Here is a 19,108-nt window from a genome sequence, read left to right on the forward strand (position 1 = left end):
CCAGTTACAGAGTTGTTGACAATTGACAATTCATAATCATGAACGTTAAATATGAATCTAAGAGACTGACTTCAGTCAGCTTGCGGCTTTGATAAGCCAATGATGGCTTCTTCGCAAGTTCCTGCTTGCAGGAGGATCTAAAATACATACATACAATACAAACATTCATGTAAGTATAGGAGATGTAAACTGAACCATGCATACAACATATGGTATAAATGATACATGCACTGTACTATAATGTGTATTGACATTGTAAACGATGAACTTGCAAAGACTACATGTATACTAGTACTCGCCAATGTAAGCCGAAATGACAAAGCTACTGTTGAAAGTTCTATTCGCATCTAGCCTTTGTACTTATCCATAAAGATTCTTTTCCATAGGCAGGTTAATCGTGAATTAGACCTTTGCTTAAAATCCACGATATGTTCGGAAAATTTCCGTCACTTAGGCGAGGGCTACAGTATATTAACATGTTGTTAAATTTGACCAAACAGTATCCACGACTCTGGATATTATTTGTCACCTGCATGTCCGAAACAGGCGTGATTCTTGATTGACGACCCTTAATGAGCTTGGTTTTTCAGTAAATTGTGATAGTTTTAGTCATGATTTTTACATTCATATTTTACAAATTTTGTAAAGTTAAGGTTTCATCTTAATTATGTAAAATTTAATTTCGAACTGTAAGCTGTTAAATGTTGCTAAAATAAAAAGATTTTCAATGCAATATGCACCGTTAATTTGAGTTCACACAGCCAGTTAATAGTGTTGAGACTGCAACCAACAGCTTTAAAGGAAATTATAAAGATCAATGGTATTGATGACAAACTTGCTGGTCACTCCTGCTCAAGCTCAGCATTTATAGCCATGCCTACCTCCTTAATATTCTGAATCACCCAGAGACCTGTATTTAAAAAAAAGGAAAACTTTATGGACAAAGATTTTTTTTTTTAAATATGGACAAAGGTTAATCTTCAGAGGTATATACTAGCCTTTAAAAAAGAACTGTTATATCATTCCCAGTTTTATCTTACCACTTTTTAAATTTTTGATAAATGTTACCTTATTCATCTGATGGCTCATCAACTAAAGTGGCTGGATCACGTAGTCTAACACACAGACAACTAGGTGGGTTCCTCAGACGTGACAGAAAACTCGATAGGAAAACGTAAAAGGCATTTATGGCCTCAAGTAACATGGTTTTACGAAAGCAAATTACAAGTTTGTCCAGCACAAATAGTGTTGAACATCAAAGAGTGCTCTGTTGTTCATACGAAGTAGAAAGATACTTGGTTTGTTTGGTTCAGCTATTAGAACTTCTATAACATACAGACTGGATTAACATTAAAACCTGAAGGCTGCATATACTCCGAGGATCCGATGTCATGGTAGTCAAGTTAGCCTTAAAGGAGCATTCCAGAGATTGATTATATATTAATGCTGATCATCTTGAAACCTGGACTGACTATGGACTTAACTTTACTTAGCCCTCAGATTATTGTAATTTTGTCTTGGACAGCTACGACATATCAAGACTAAACTTATGCCTTAGAGTCATTCTTTAATATTCTACCTCAGACCTGAGCCTGTCCAATGTCTGGTAATTACAACCTTAATTGGGTAAATTAGAACCTATGAAATAATTATTACAAGAAAGGATTCTGGAAAACTGTGAGCAATCCAAAAAATGTTTCAGTTTTGGGCCAGTATATAGATCTTTTAAATCTTTTAAATCCATTAAAACCCTCTTCCTTTAACCCACTAACCCACTTGCAACGTATTAAATGCTGTATTACTTTAATTAACATACTTCCTGGAATGCCTCTCTCTCATCATTGTTTCGCCTCAGCAGGTCGGGTGTTATTGTTTCAACAAGTAATACGCACAAGAAGCAAAATTGACACCATATAGATACTTGGTAGAACTACTGTATGGTTCCTGGCAGGAAATGTCATATTTTTTTTTTGGCAAATGTTAACTTCCAAATAATATCTAGACTAACTAATAAAGCCTCCATTTATACCAATTACACGCTCGCACGGCATCTACGACTCTTCAAATTACGTTTGTTAATTAATAACACTCGAAACGATCCTTTATTAGCCGCCGAGCTGCAAGCGTCAATTCTCGATCGGTCGTGGCATAATTTTGTTTTTTTGTCCAGCCGATTGCTTCTTCGCGTTTAGAGACAGGTAAAAAAAAAAAAAAAAAATAGAGCCATGACGAAACTTTATTCGCAATATCTCTCCATCATGTCGGGCGGGAATGGAAAAAAAGTACACGAAACATTGGAAAAAAAATTCTCGGTTCTCTTTGTCTGTCATATACATTCACATTGGTTAGAAGTAAATGTTCATTATAGCAATCCTTATGCCTGAGTAACGTCGCTCGGTAAAATTAAAAGCAACTTTTGCTAGAAGTTGCTGTCGGCAGGACAAATTTTTTACGTCTATTAAGCCGACGTTCCTACCTCGAAGGGGTTAGTTCTCGTTGACAACCCAATTTTTATTTTCCCGTTTTTTTGTGTCAGTGCCAGTGTGTGTCGTTGCTTTATTACTTACTCGGTCATACGTGTCAAGGAAGTATCAGTGATGTGGCATTTGGAGTTAAACGTGTGCTGAAGCACTTCTACGTGCCTTCTAATCAGCCAGATTTTCAGTCGCAGGGAAGGGAATCGAGGCAAGAGAGGAGAGCCATTTAGGTTCTAAAATATGACAGACTGGATTTGGTTTTCATCGGGGAATAGGTAGATTGATAGACATATATGTATATATATTCGAATCGGCTCGATCAAACCTCTCAGAGTGTAGGTCGGGATATACATATCACACCTGTTTGATGAGTTACCGTGGATAGTATTTGTCGGATACAGTTTGGAATATATTTATCAGATGTATATGCTCTTGTTCAAGGAGTTTATCAAAGGATTGTGATAATTTTGGGGGAATCTGTTGGTTTGTTTTTGGTAACTCTGTACTCGATATTTAAGGTTTGCAAAAATGTCGTCAGAAATTTCCAGTCGGGAGGAACTGCAACAGATACTGAGGTCTCGTTTTCGGCCAATGTGAGTTCAGTTTCGATATTTGAATTTTTGAAAAAAGCATTTACATGAGCAGTATATATATATATGTATATATATATATATATATATATATATATAATTAATTTACCAACGCATGAGGCAGGCACATGGTCTGATGCGTTTGTGTTCATTGTGACATATTGCCCTCCGTGACCATTGCAGGTTTTGTTTTGTTTTGAATAGAAAGGGATTAAGAACAGTTACTCACTAACAAAATAATCCTAAATTTATAAATAGAACAATGAGGTAATCAAATTATTGTTTAAATTTTACCAAGTGTCACAAGTTTACAAAATATGAGAATTCTGTTGTGTAAATGTATCGTCGCCATGGATATATATACTACAGGTACAGTATGTATAAAATAATCGTATACTGCTCCTCTACATGAGGACGACACTTTGGGTCGTAACCCCCGAAGAAATTTGCAATTTGTAGAATGGTACATAAATAAAAATGGCCTATATATTCCATATATTGAGTATCTAGTATTATGCTAGATCTGGTTGAAGGTCATAGGCGTACGAGGCCGGGGGGCAGAGGGGGCAGACTGCCCCCCCAAATTTCCAGAGGACAAGAAATTCGGGCAAAAGTCCTGAAAAATTCGGGCAGCCTAAGAGGAGAAAAAAATATATATATATAAATATGCAGTAGCTTGCCCGAATCTTTTTCAAATTTTTGCCCGACAATTCCATGATTTTCTTTATTTAGCAACATGATGCCTGAATATTTCCGTGTAACACCACCGTAAGCGCAGCTCATCTGGGCTACCACGCTTTTTGCACCATCAATTTTTTTTCTAACTAGTCAACTGTATACCTGGACATTCCCGACATGAGTGTATATAAGAAACATTTTCTTTTTCATGGATGGTGGGGGGGGGGGTTGCCTACAAGCCTAGAAGTACAGGTTTATCATATTCTTTGCTATTTTTTATACTTTTTTGTGAGACAAATTGCAGTCTCACCCGACACAGCGACATTATCCCGCCTACGAGTCGTTGAACAATGTATGTTTTTCTGGAGGTAGCTGAGTACTGTGTTAAAATAATAAATACGGTAACTAAATAGGAGCTTAAAAATTATGCTGTCCTAGTTTTCCCCTTCAAAGTGATGTTACCATTTTTTCTTCTTCTAATTTACCAAATTATTGGGGAAGTGTAAATTTCTAAAATGTGAGATTATAAAATAAAGAATGTTTAGATGCAACTTGCAAGGCCTCAGAAGTGCCGTTTCCGGCAATCTGAGAGGCATTTTTTGCCAAAAATTTTCTTGTACGCTACGCGCCAACCGATGGTGGCGCTCCGCTTAGATAGTGTCACGGGAACTTTCGGGCACAAAAAGTTCTGCCCCCCCAAACTGAAATGGTCCCGTACGCCTATGTTGAAGGTGGATCAAACTTGTAATTCAAATCATTGTAAAATCAGAAATTAGTCCATAATTCACTTTGGGATAACTAGATATGACATAATTTTTTGACAAGAGTTGAAGGTAGAGCTGCAGTTATTGTTATAAATTGTTGGATGGTACACTGTTGGCAGACAAAGGTGACAGACTTTAAATCTTAAAGAGAAAATCATACCTAAGAAACCTCATCACAAAAGGGCTGTAACCATGTTTCCTAAACTTGAGATATGGTTGATTATAATGTAACCTTCTTGGACATGGCTAGACGGTTGATCTGTCCTGGGAGTGTATCACTGTAGTAGCGTTCTGTGATGTCATATCCTATGTGACAGATTTTATTCAAAAGTTGGTCTTCCCTTTTACAATCTTCTTGTTTGTTGTTTGTTCTTGTTACTCTGTACTCCATATAATGTTGAGTAATACAAAAGCTATTGAGGGGGAAGGGAGAAGTGCTGTTAAGGGGGGGGGGGGGGGGGGGAAGGGAGAAGTGCTGTTGGGGGAGGGGGAAGGGAGAAGTGCTATTAAGGGGAGGGGGAAGGGAGAAGTGCTGTTGAGGGGAGGGGGAAGGGAGAAGTGTTGTGATGGGTTCATGCTAGTGGGACAGCATGTATGCATTTTATAGTACGTCTTACATAACAGTCTGTGCAGCAGTCATTGCCATTATGTATGCTAGTTACATCATTCTCCATAAGGCTTGGGTTGCATAGATAATTTGCAGTGTAGATACTGCTTTCTGAAGAAGAAAAAAAAATGGAAAGAAAAGTATATACATATATATACATGTATATAATTCCAACCAAAGAGTTAATCTCACATGATGATTAAATGATAATTAAATATGTAAGCTGCCCTCTTATTGGTTTATTACAGTCCATGTTTATATAGAATGAACAGATCATCAAAGTTTCAGAGCTGCCATGATACGGCCTGGAATATTTCAGCTTTGTAATTTTACGATGAATACCAATTTCACGTGCCGCCAGCCTTCCGTCATTTTACGGCTGTTCTATATCAGCCTCGTCTCGTCTGTCTGATGCTTCGGCATTATAACGCCAATCCCTGCATTGATCGTTTGCCTTATACATTTGTCGGCATAAGCCACGCCAATTGGATAATTGGTTCAAGAAGGTATCCTAATTATCTCAGATTGTAAAATATGTTTTGGTTGTCGTCATCGAGTCAGAATTTTACATTTATTTCCCGGGAAATGGAGATGGGAGGAGGATGATGGTGGACTTCAAGCACGTTTGAACCTATTGTGGTGTTCGTGTGTACATTGTTGTGGTATTTAATCACCTGGAAGAGATAGAACACTCCATTGACGTCATCTGCGGACGAAATGGCTGATGTCATTTCGGTCTCGTCGTCAATGCTGCCAAGCTTCTGTACTTTCTTTAAAAAGCAAACAAAAGAAAAAATAAAATATATGGGATCTGATTGAACGCCTCATCTCTGTAAAACGTCAGGCAAATACTTTGTTTTGTACGATTGAGATATTTCTCTCTTTGGTTTGCATGTAATTACCGGCCTTTCTAATACATCAGAAAAATGGAGAAGCAGTTTAGTCCAGATTTAAAGTAGCTATATAGCCTCATGATGGATATAGAATGAACGTTTTCATTTTTGAGATTTGACTACAAGAAAACAGGGAAAAGAAAGAGGAGTGTTTGTTTTCTGCATCAGTGCATGTTAGGTTGATAGAATTATTTACACTTTATGATAATTATTATATATAATAGGATAAAGGGTAGAGTGGGATTTATATAGTAGTAGTGGGATTTATAGAGTAGAAGTGGTATTTATAGAGTAGTAGTGGGATTTATAGAGAAGTAGTGGGATTCATAGAGAAGTCGTGGGATTCATAGAGAAGTAGTGGGATTCATAGAGAAGAAGTGGGATTCATAGAGAAGTAGTGGGATTCATAGAGAAGTAGTGGGGTTTATATAGAGATGTGGTGGGATTTATAGAGAAGCGGTGGGATTTATAGAGTAGTGGTGGGATTAATAGAGTAGTAGTGGGATTTATAGAGTGAGCTTAATAGAGAAGTAGTGGGATTTATAGAGTAGTTCTTTGGACATCTATAAAATAGCCGTGGGATTTAAAGAGTAGCGGTGGGATTTAAAGAGAAGCGATGGGATTTATAGAGTAGCGGTGGGATTTATAGAGTAGTATTGGGATTTATAGATTATGATTTATAGAGTAGTAGTGGGATTAATAGAGTAGTAGTGGGATTTATAGAGTGAGATTAATAGAGAAGTAGTGGGATTTATAGAGTAGTTCTTTGGACATCTATAGAATAGCCGTGGGATTTAAAGAGTAGCGGTGGGATTTATAGAGAAGCGATGGGATTTATAGAGTAGCGGTGGGATTTATAGAGTAGTATTGGGATTTATAGAGTAGTGGTGGGAATTACATACAGGGATTTATAGAGTAGTAGTGGGATTTATAGAGTGGGATTTATAGAGAAGTAGTGGGATTTATAGAGTAGTAGTGGGATTTATAGAGTGGGATTTATAGAGAAGTAGTGGGATACATAGAGTATGTCTATGGACAGAAACTTAGCCAATTTGCCCCATATTCAATAGGTTTGTTGCGTGTGATAATCTCATTCAAAATCTGTTGAAATTTTTTGAAAAGCTATTTTCGTTTCCAAGCTATACACATTTGAAGTTTTGATACATACTGTACCTGAGCAAAACTCATTAAATACGTGTAAACTATGATGTCGAGTGTTGTGCTCATCAAACTTTCTAATTTTAGCCCCTTAATAAGTAACTCCCCCCCCCTCCCTAATTACAAGCCCACATATATCATTTGATTTATTGTGATGTTCCTCATTTCAAAGAAAATGATAAAATATTTTAACAAAATCGCTTAAGGCCACAAACCGGAGTTCCATGTCCTTGAAATTGAGGTTAGTGGAAATAAAGGAATAACACATCAGCAAATAAGGCAGTCACTCCCTGTACGTCAACAATGTGCATAATTAGCTAAATTAATGTTTATTCATAGATGAAATTAGAATTAAGAAAAGACTTGTAGAATGGTCAATCTTTGAAGGATTTCGATGGGAGTTGCAGCTATTTTCATGATTTCTAATGCCTATTAGAGTGATTAGGACGATGTAGTTCCTTAGGTGTCCCTAGACCTTGAAAGTAAGATTCTTTTGCCAAGGAGTACCGGTAAGGGGTTAACAGAAGAAGATCTTGAAGAGTTTTGCTATGGGTTTGGATGAACTTGAATAGCTGGGTGAAACATCACTGAATTGTGAACATCAGAAAATACACCCACCCATAACGTGAGCGAAATCAGTATGCAAATCCTACTACCACTGTTTGTTCATTTGCATATACATGTGTATGATAGTAAGTTATTTGTACCATATTTTTAACAATTTATGGGATGGAGGCAGGGGGGCGGGGAAGGTGGGGAGGGATCATATAGCAAAGATCACAACATGCCGACTTTGATCATGTATGGTCCCTATAAGCTACCGTTCTTTCTGAACTGTATTAACTCTCACTGAAATGCCAATTGGAACAGTACTGATGACAGTGTACAGTAGTACTAGATACCATACAGTTGCTGTGGCATATATTTGGTGGTTGTACATGCAATGCTGGAATGTATACCTCCACCTACATCTCTGTGTATGAGCTTCCATTTCCTACTTTTCCCCCAACCCCCACCCCCAACCCCCTCATCTCTGATCTAGTAGGATCAACCCAATTAAGAGATCAGTTGAAAGTGTATTTCAAGCCAGTTGAACAAAATTCAGAAAAGACATTTGACATGCAGTACTTTGAATAGCCCATGTTTCTAATATTGTTTGTTAGTCCCCAGTATGTTTTCTAAGGCACCATCTTTTAACAGCTTCTCCCCCCTCCCCTGCCCCCTCCTCTAAAATGTATTTCACACTACCAACAAAACTTGATGGAGTACTGTGTGATGCAACCACATAGACTTCTTTACCTATCCCTATAACCCCTCCCCCTCCCCAATCTACAATTTGAATAATTAATCAGTAAATTTGGTTTAACTGTGACAAATTGTCAAAATAAATAGGTATTTTTTTGTTCTTTTTCTTTTTTTGAATGGAAAAATACTGTGTAATTTTGTAAATGTTTTATCCAATTTATGAAGACAAAATTATGATCGGCATAAACCATATAAGTTATGGCAACATTGTTAAAGGTCGATTCCACTTCAAGTTAGGCATTTACATGTGACATGTCGAAGAATTACTGTCCCCGTGGTGAGTGTAAATTGCGTCCAGCTCCCCCCGAACAGAATCATAGTCTGGAACATTGACCCTGCTACCCAATAGAATAACGATCCAGCAAAAATAGGCTTTTGATCCATTTTCAATTAGATATGAGACTGTCTGCCTGTTACAGCCAATATCTTTAAGGTTCCTTGAAGCGTAGTAATCGATCACAAAAAGCAAAGATGACAGTTTAAGTCATCCACGAAATGGAAAAAGTCAGTATACTTTTTAGTACAATCATTTACAAGTGTGGCCACTGTTGAAAGGATGCTAGTTGTTGAAACATTTTATTACTGTCATACTGTCCCTTAATTTCACAGTAACATTTTTTGATAGAAGAGGAGCTTTACTATGTAACCTTTTTGAAAAGGTCTGCTGTGGAGAGGACTATACGTTTTTTGTTTTACTTTGGTGTTATACTGTCCCTATAATTTTACGGATATATATTATATATTTATTGATCTCTAGAGTAAGGCAAAATATGTCACCAAAACAGAACTATTATTGTTCGATACAGGTGACAAACGTCTACAGTGGAATGACGACCTTCCTTACCGGTTTTGGACCTCTGGACATACAATCAGCGTCCATTGCCTAGTTGGTTAGGTTGTCCGCATGTAAAGCGGGAGGCCCGGGTTCGAACCTCAGTGAAGGCTGGAAGTTTTTTCACTGTTCTTGATTTTCCAACTCATTACGATTTCAATTATATATATTCATGTGCCTTTGTTGTTTACCTCTATTTCATATATATATATATATATATATATATATATATATATATATATATATATATATATATATATATATGTATATACTGTATATATATATATATATATACATGTATATATATATATATATACTGTATATATATATATATACATGTATATATATTTTAAAGACAATACACTAGATACTCCTAAAGAAAAAAGCAGAGAAATAAGATATGACTCATAATTGACAAATAAGGAGTATTGTTTTAGAAAATATATTGGAGTTTTTGGTCCCCCTGGGACCTTCGTCAGCAATACTTGCAGTAGAAGGAAAAGTACCATATGTAACACATTGAAAGTATGACACTAGTAATTGTTGCATTGATGAAATTTGTACTTTTCATTCTACCCCCAAGTGTTGACGAAGGTCCCAGGGGGACCGAAAATTCCAATAGATGTTCTAAAACAAAGATCATATATGTCGATTATGAGTCATATCTTATTTCTCTGCTTCCTATTTATTATAATATATATCTATCTATATAGAAATGATGTTGTTGTGTAATGAATGAGTTAGACATGTAGTTTTGAAATCCGATAATGTCATTATGTGCCCATTAAATTTGGAAATTCTTTTTGTTTCAAAAACTGATGATACTGAAGTTATCATTAAGGTACAAGATCTAATACAGAAGAAGACTCTGTCATTGCGTACACAGTTTTTGTCCATCTCATAGGGATATTCTATTGAAACTGTGAAAAACAAAACCACACATCTTAGCCTAGAGGCAGCTTTGTGATGCAACAAAGCTGAATATATTTAAATAGCTTGTTGACAAGGTTTTGAATTTATTTCAATAGCTTGTTGACAAGATTTTCAGACTTTGCAAAGCACTGATATGTATGTATGTATGTATGTATGTATGTATGTATGTATGTATGTATGTATGTATGTATGTATGTATGTATGTATGTATGTATGTATGTATGTATGTATGTATGTATGTATGTATGTATGTATGTATGTATGTATGTATGTGTGTATGTATGTATGTATGTATGTATGTATGTATGTATGTATGTATGTATGTATGTATTTTAGATCCTACTGCAAGCAGGAACTCGCGAAGAAGCCATCATTGGCTTATCAAAGCTGCAAGCTGACCGAAGTCAGTCTCTTACATTCATATTTAATGTCCATGATTATGAATTGTCAATTGTCAACAACTCTGTAACTGGATGACATATTCTTGGAGTGACTTGAATTCAGGACCTTATGATTGAAAGGCACCAGCGTTAACCACTGAGCTAAAACTCCTTGACCTCATATGACCTCATAAAATCTTTGGAAACCATTAATTTAGCAAACCAAGAAGACACTAAAGAGGTTAATATCATCTACATATTTAAGGTTGAGATGCAACAAAGTTAAATTTCATAGAGTTACCCAGTGTTTAAAAAGTTTTCATATTTTATTCACCAGTACATAGTCTGTTATCAACAAACTACATTTAACCAGCTCCACTAAGAACATCAACATACCTTGTATAAAATTCATCCACAGCTGGACTTTTTTCCATTATTACTATTTTTTATTACCTCTGACATAGAAATTAATAATGACCTTAATTTTCAGAGATTTCTAATTAGGATGGGAAATATACCATGAAATTTGGGGGGGGGGGGGCTCTTATAGAGAGTACAGGATACAATGTTTACTTAAATTTGTACGCCACAGTTAATGAATAACTTCTCTCTCTCCAAAAATACATAACTTAAATAAAAGTTTTCTGGGAGATCTGCATTCAAACTATTTTTCTTTTCAAGAGAGAAGGGGGGTGGGGGGTGGGGGGAGACGGAATAGAGTCAGTGAGGTTATGTTTCCCCTACTGGTTAAGGAGAGGTCAGACATGTAATAGTGGGCGAAGGAAGGGTCATACCCCCTCACCCGGCCCCATTTTTCTGGGAGCAGAAAATAGATTTGCAACTTGCATGCAACACATGGACATAAATCGCATTAAATAACAAAATGCCGAGAAAGCCAAAAAAAAAAAATAATCAAACCATGATAATTTTCATATATTCTTAAAGACTATGCTCTAAAATATTATTCACAAGCCTGGCAGTTTTATGGAAGCATGCCCTGAAAATATTACTTACAGAGACTAAGAAAACACCTGGCAGCATTTCCATAGCAGTTTGAGCAAGATTGGCAAAATTTCTCATGTTTGCTTATTTGCTTTTGTTTTGTTTTTTTGTTACTCCTACCTTGCATCGCATCTTCATTGATTTTTTTCCCCATTTTCAGAGTACCTCTGAAAGATAAACAGAAAAAGGGAGAAGGAAAGAAAATTTGTTTCACCCTTTTTCAAAGCTTTCTTCGTTTTAATGTACGTCGTATACACATAGACATATATATATATTCCCTAGCTCTGCCGGTAAATTCTGCAGTGTTTTTTTTTTTCTTTTCCCCGAGCTACGGCGGCAGCCGGCACTCGCAAAGCCAGAAGGCCAGTAATAATTGCCCTCCAAGCTTGCAGATCTAACGCTGAAAAACATTGTTTTCGTCATCTTTTTTGCATCTTATTACTATTGAGGACGTACTGGAGGTGTTGAAAGCATACATGTAGTTTGCTAGATTGTTGTCAAACTGTTGCAGCATCAGCAGTAAGCAGCTCCTGCGTGGGTATAAACTGAGGTGGTTTTGTTATTATTATTATTATTATTCGATGACAGCACAGGAATAAACTCAAGGCCAATGCCACGCATCTATCTTGTGCATATAAATATCCGTTACTCGTGGTGGTTAAAAACGCTTCTGTTTTCTCTTCTGTTTTTGAACGATCTCTGTTCTGTGGATGGACAAGCTGTGTGATTTCTCACATGGCGTGTTTATATACTCGTCTGTGTTACTTGGCAGTAATAGCCAATGTATTCAGCATTGCAAAGGTTAATATACACAGTGGAGGAGGACTGTTTGACTGAACAATTCCAACTGATCGCAGCACTGCATCGTAATAACTATCTGATTCAATTTCAGTCTGAAACTTTGTGTCCCTGTTCATGTCCCAACAGCTCCAGGAGCTTTTCTTCTTTCAATCAGATGACACATAACATTTTATCTTTTTTTTTCTTTCTTCTTGTGGAAATCTTTCTGATATTATGCAATAGCATATCATAAATTATATCTTCTTTTTCTTGTCTGTTTTCTTGTATGTTTGCCATATTGATTTCTTAGGTTTCCCTCCTCATTCACATTTCGTACCTTGAAATATGCAGTCATGGTATTGTTTTTCGAGGGGCGGATTTCATTTGGATTAAATTTGGACACAAGTTTGTAAAGGAGTAAATAATTCATTCTATGGACATATTCTTCCCATCTCGTACTTGCATACTGAGTTGAACATATTTCAGAATACAGGGATAATATAATTGCCATTAATTGTTTAATTTGATATCGGTTATTAATTTTCACTCCTCGTAGAATACCTCTGGCAGATCGAAACTCGATCGGCTTCTTATAGTCGGATTAATATTTTTTAACCATAACGTGGAAATATATATCCAGCCGGAATCGAACGTGTCTGAAATTTGACTCTATATATACATCGGACTGATAATTTACCACATGTACTATGGAGTATAGTGTTTCTTTGTTTGGTTTCGTTTGGTTTTGCCTAAAAGAAAAAAATTTGGAACATGATTTTATAGCAACCTGATCAAACATCTTCAATCAGCTTTGAATTTAACGATAAACATTTGTCGCGTTTCACGACGAGCTTTGCTGTAAAAAGCATTTCAAGCTGCAAAATTTATTGACATGCTACGGCACGATCTTCAGTATGTTCAGCTAACTTCCACACAAAATTCGTTTGTAATTTTATCGTACTGCAGAGAGAGAGAGATATAATAAGGATTTCCACATGTGGTACTTTTGATGGAATTTGGGTGTTTTTTTTCTTTTGTATAGGTCGCTCGAGTGAAACCTGTTTGTCTTTTTTAGTTTTTGGCCTTGATGAGAGGTTAATTAAACTCATCCTTCCAAGCAGGATTTAAATTAATTTTGTTATGAAAGTGAAGGATCGTCTCGAAAACAACTTCTCAGACTGAACGATTCTACTCTCCGAGTCTTGGACCTACATAAGGGTTATTTTCAATATCTACGAGTCGATGTTGTTCAGTATAACGATTGGCAGCGCCCTCGTTAATTTACTCACGGTCTTATATGTTCGAACATTACACTGCATCGCAGATGAAAAGAGTACCATCTGTTATAATTTCAGTGCCAAGTTGGGCTTTGTATTTGACAGCATTGTAATGATTTCTTTGAACCAATATTTATTATGTAATAACATAAAGAGGTAAATGAAACAGCCGTAATCACTTCTGAATTAAGTTTCGCTAATGCAGTCGCCTGGACTACGTGCCCATCATCCTATAAGCAGGCAGATTTTGACCTTTGAGATTTGATCTTTATCCAATGTGCATATGTTTCTGGAATTCCCTGTTGGTTAATGTTGGATGTTACTATACACCTCCCCTGTGAGATGTTCTCGCCACATTTTGCCTTCTGACCTTTTGCAGATAGACATCTCCGACTAATTCTCCTGCATTGACATCACTTGTATAATAGCTCATTAATTCAAACCACAGAATAGAGAAACAATGGCTGAATCCACTCATTAAGCAGAAACAGAATCCCCTGCGAAAATACGGCTGTGGATATTTTATCGTTTCATCTTTTGATCTTCAAGTCTTCCAAATGGAGCAGCTTCCACTTTTGCCAAGAATTTTATAGTTGCCATGGAAACTGCCAAAGGCAGACTCCAGAAACTGAGAGGAGGTAGTCGCAAAGACATGTCTTTTCCGGCGCTCCTTCTGCGCCGTCATTCATGCGCTTCTTTTATGTCTTCCAAATCGACTGCGTCAGAAGATAGGTAAGCTTGGGTGCCTTCAAACCGTTTTACTTCCCAGATTAAGCTGTAATGTTGACTGAACAGCTAGGGTTATACCATAGGCTGCTAGAGGAAATTAGCAAGGATTTGACCCTATTCCTGTACATTTACCCTAGAAGTAACGTAAGGTAGTAAAATTTAAGTTGTTCACTGGCATTTCAATTGACCCTAATTGCCAGATGCAAAATTTATACTGAAATTAGATGATCCTAGGATTAGACTTGATACTACTAAGTGACATGTGTTAAAATATCCTGATAGTTTGACGTATCAGTCTATATTAAGATCACGGCATAGATAATCTCTATTACTGTAATATTACGGTGTGGGAAAACAACCCCCAAATGTGAGGTGCGCGATCCAAAAGTGGCTTGCGAAAAACATTTTGAACAGCGGATCATGGAAGTTTTCCAGACGTTTTAAAAGTTATCTATTGTTAGCGGCTTGCTGATGACAATCTGGTCAGATATTTTAATGTCAGGTCCATATGTTAATTTGCTATCATTCTGAGCGGTCAAGTCTGACGGTTGGGGTTCACTGACCTCAAGGTTAAATCTCTCATGGAACGTTTTCTTGCAAGGGTCAATCGTGGGCCTAAAAGTTTTCGGACCGTTGCCGTAGGGTACAATCATAATAGTAAAACATGTATCCCATATAGCATATAATATGTATGCAATGGAAACATGCATGTACAACCCTTATCATATGGAAGAACACAGAGTATTACACTGTGCTGTATTATAACCCACCCTGCTGTTGTTTGTTAAAATATACTGTATGTATTGTATGTATTTTAGATCCTCCTGCAAGCAGGAACTCGGAAGAAGCCATCATTGGCTTATCAAAGCCGCAAGCTGACCGAAGTCAGTCTCTTAGATTCATATTTAACGTCCATGATTATGAATTGTTAATTGTCAACAACTCTGTAACTGGACGACATACATTAATCTTGGAGTGACTCGAACTCGGGACCTTATGATTGAAAGGCACCAGCGTTAACCACTGAGCTAACACTCCGCAATGACTGTGAATACATTACTGTGAATTTGCATAATTACTGTGAATACATACATTTCGGAATTTATTAAATTAACATGCTTCAATGGCAGGATTAGAAGACAGAAACATGGGAGAAATGAGCTACTTTTGATGTCTAAATAGTGTCTGGGATGTCACAGGTTGTAAACTGCAATAAATATGTACGGTTTTGCGATAAGTTTGCGACATAAAATCTTAAGACCAGTAGGAAACTGGTCCGAAGACAGTTGGACTAAAAAGTTTGACATTATTATTTTCTTTGTAAGTATATACTTATTTGTTACTTGGGTCTTCCTCCTAGCCCTCCCCCTCCCCCTCCCCCACCTCCAAACAGAATAATAATAATCCTATACTGTGCCCCAGTACCGTAATATAATGTTTAGCATTTAATTTTATTTTGTCATGATTATTTCACAAATGATTTTAATTGATTGTGTTTACTACAATTCTTACAATCCAATTAAACTACATTACACCATGAAATTTGAGTTATATATCACCTTTAAATATTTTATTTGTTTATAAACTTTGCCTACTCTGTGAGAAGGAATCATGTTTTTTGTCAGTAGGTTATAAATTACCGGGGAAAAAATTAGTATTGTTTAGTTTTGACAGTTGAGGGCCACTGGTAATAAAATCTGTTTACATTAAGTAACTATCATCAAGAACTTCCTTCCAGGTTTTAGGGTAAACATTTGGCAATTAAATTCTATTTGATTTTACCCATTTAGTTGACATTTTTATTGCTATTGAAAGAATTTGTGATTTCACAGGTATCTGAGAGAACTGGAGAATCATACATAATACACATAATCTACCAAGGGACTGAAAAATGTAATTAAAATTTTTTTAACTTGAAAACTGTACATTAAATTATTGATCGACCTTAAATATTTACAGTATGAAAGCAATTTGTCTGTCGCTTTGAAATCATTTCAATCAGTTTTAACTTAACTAGCGTTTTTTTTATTTGTTCTTCTGACAGTGAACAGATTCTGACGAATTAGGCTTCATATGGAAAAAAAAAAAATATCCTTTCAATTTTGTCATTTGATACTTCACAGTACTACTAGTAGAATCTCCAAATTTGGAATATGTTTACGTATTATCTTATTGAGTTTGTCTATAGAGCATGGATGCATCAGCAGACAGAGGGGGAGGGGAGGGGTGGGGGAGGGGTGGGGGAGGGGTGGGTGGGGAGGGTGGGTGGGGTGGGACGGGGGGTGGGGAGGGGAGGGGAGCCAAGGGAAGAGACAGGATGTTAGTATATCTTATATCGTACAACATTACCACAGCCCCTGCAGATTTAGTGATATGACTACAGATAGTGATATGATTTAGTGATAGTGATAGTAGTGCATGATTTTAGTGATAGTGGTATGATTTAGTGATATGACTACAGATAGTGATATGATAGTGATATGATTTAGTGATAGTTATAGTAGTGCATGATTTTAGTGATAGTGGTATGATTTAGTGATATGACTACAGATAGTGATATGATTTAGTGATAGTGATAGTAGTGCATGATTTTAGTGATAGTGGTATGATTTAGTGATATGACTACAGATAGTGATATGATAGTGATATGATTTAGTGATAGTGATAGTAGTGCATGATTTTAGTGATAGTGGTATGATTTAGTGATATGACTACAGATAGTGATATGATTTAGTGATAGTGATAGTAGTGCATGATTTTAGTGATAGTGGTATGATTTAGTGATATGACTACAGATAGTGATATGATAGTGATATGATTTAGTGATAGTGATAGTAGTGCATGATTTTAGTGATAGTGGTATGATTTAGTGATATGACTACAGATAGTGATATGATTTAGTGATAGTGATAGTAGTGCATGATTTTAGTGATAGTGGTATGATTTAGTGATATGACTACAGATAGTGATATGATAGTGATATGATTTAGTGATAGTGATAGTAGTGCATGATTTTAGTGATAGTGGTATGATTTAGTGATATGACTACAGATAGTGATATGATTTAGTGATAGTGATAGTAGTGCATGATTTTAGTGATAGTGGTATGATTTAGTGATATGACTACAGATAGTGATATGATAGTGATATGATTTAGTGATAGTGATAGTAGTGCATGATTTTAGTGATAGTGGTATGATTTAGTGATATGACTACAGAACAAGTGACATCTCAAGGAGATTTGTTTTATATTTTGCATATTTACTCTCCACCACATTTTGTATTCTACAAATACTTCACATAATGGTACCCTCTTGAGATTGCTACAGCTCAGGTACTCTCCCATTTTGTTGTACCCATGACAACAGGTTTTAGATACAGTTGTAAGATTCTGATACAAGTTAAGACAGAATATTAATGAAATTTGTTGTTCATATTCTATAATTATGAGTGCATGTTTATTGTCATTACTAGCACGAAAAAAATATTCTGACACATATATAGATACTCTGAAATTTAGCTATTACGATGTGCTTAGTATATATAGTGTCTACGTACAGTCCCGAACATAAACCGTCTTGTTTTGTTGGTGCCCTGTAATCCTACAGCTGGGCATAACTTCAAGATTTATTAACTGACACATCATATTAAGTGCTGTAATTGCTTGCTGGTGTCTTTACAGTACATAGATTATACCCAAAGAAAAATACCGCTCCTGTTTATGTACATCCACTACTGTACTGCAAACCATCGCACGCTCATCTGTAATCGGTTTCGAAACCCAGCTCCGTTCGAGTTGTTGGTTCTAGCAGGCTTTAGAACAAACATGATTTGAGGCCAGTTTACCTGCCGGGAGTAATCTATCGAAGCCCCTTAATGACTTGAATTGGCTTAATTTGTAGCTGATCATTTTGAGGGACTTATATGCATTCTGCTGCATGATACGCTAGCCAAGACATGATAGAATTAAGAGGGAGCTGAGGAATATAGGGTTTACTCTAGTTTTAACTTTGGCTGGTAGTAGTAAATACCAATCGCCGTCGCATACTAGTATTTGAGTTGAGAAATTTAACCCTTCACTGATGAGGTTCCATGTTTTGAAAACCGTGATCATGATGAATTGCAAATTTAGTTTTATTACATCAGTAGAATATAAAGAATATATACAAACATTAGCTCTAGACCAGTATTAATTTGCCCAGTCCAATATGCTAGCCAAGGGAAAAGAAACGTAAAGCAATTACATATGTACAGCTGCAAAGCTGCATTTGTGACATGTCATAATCTGAGATATGGTTAATTAATAATCGATTAATTGGCCTACTCAGAACTCAATCTACTCCAGTTTAATTAATTTATACTCAAGACTAACAACAACCAAAAAGCCACATTTAGTGGAGTCTATCATTTTAGAACATAAGACAAAAATCTCACAAAGAAGTATAATATTAAACCTTGAGGTGTGGGGTATGAAATTCCCCACACACCCCCCTCCCCGGTTCCCAATCCATATTAGAACATATGACAAAAGTCTAACAAAGAAATATAATATTTAAGCTTGATGTGTGGGATATAAAATTCCCCCCACCCCCCCCTCACCATTCCCAATCCATATTAGAACATATGAAAAAAAACTTACAAAGAAGTATAATATTTAACCTTGAGGTGTGGGGTATGAAATTCCCCCACCCCCCCCATCATCT

General features: G+C 36.3%; 1 protein-coding gene across 12 annotated transcripts in view; it reads left to right on the top strand.

Moving 5' to 3' along the window:
• The window catches only part of LOC139982901 (3',5'-cyclic-AMP phosphodiesterase 4C-like), a 282,309-nt gene that overhangs the window by 206,104 nt on the left and 57,097 nt on the right, over nt 1-19,108 (top strand). The window contains exon 1 of one of the 12 annotated variants that reach the window (XM_071996147.1): nt 2,387-3,070. The exons of 10 other annotated variants lie outside the window; for them this stretch is intronic. In XM_071996147.1, the coding sequence (XP_071852248.1) occupies nt 3,006-3,070 (65 nt within the window). In that variant the 5' untranslated portion in view covers nt 2,387-3,005. Of the gene's footprint in view, nt 1-2,386; nt 3,071-13,565; nt 14,409-19,108 lie in introns of those variants that run through there. One more of the 12 variants, XM_071996117.1, reaches the window with a different exon arrangement.

Source organism: Apostichopus japonicus, chromosome 2, assembly GCF_037975245.1.
Source record: "Apostichopus japonicus isolate 1M-3 chromosome 2, ASM3797524v1, whole genome shotgun sequence".
NCBI classification, from domain to species: Eukaryota; Metazoa; Echinodermata; class Holothuroidea; order Aspidochirotida; family Stichopodidae; genus Apostichopus; species Apostichopus japonicus.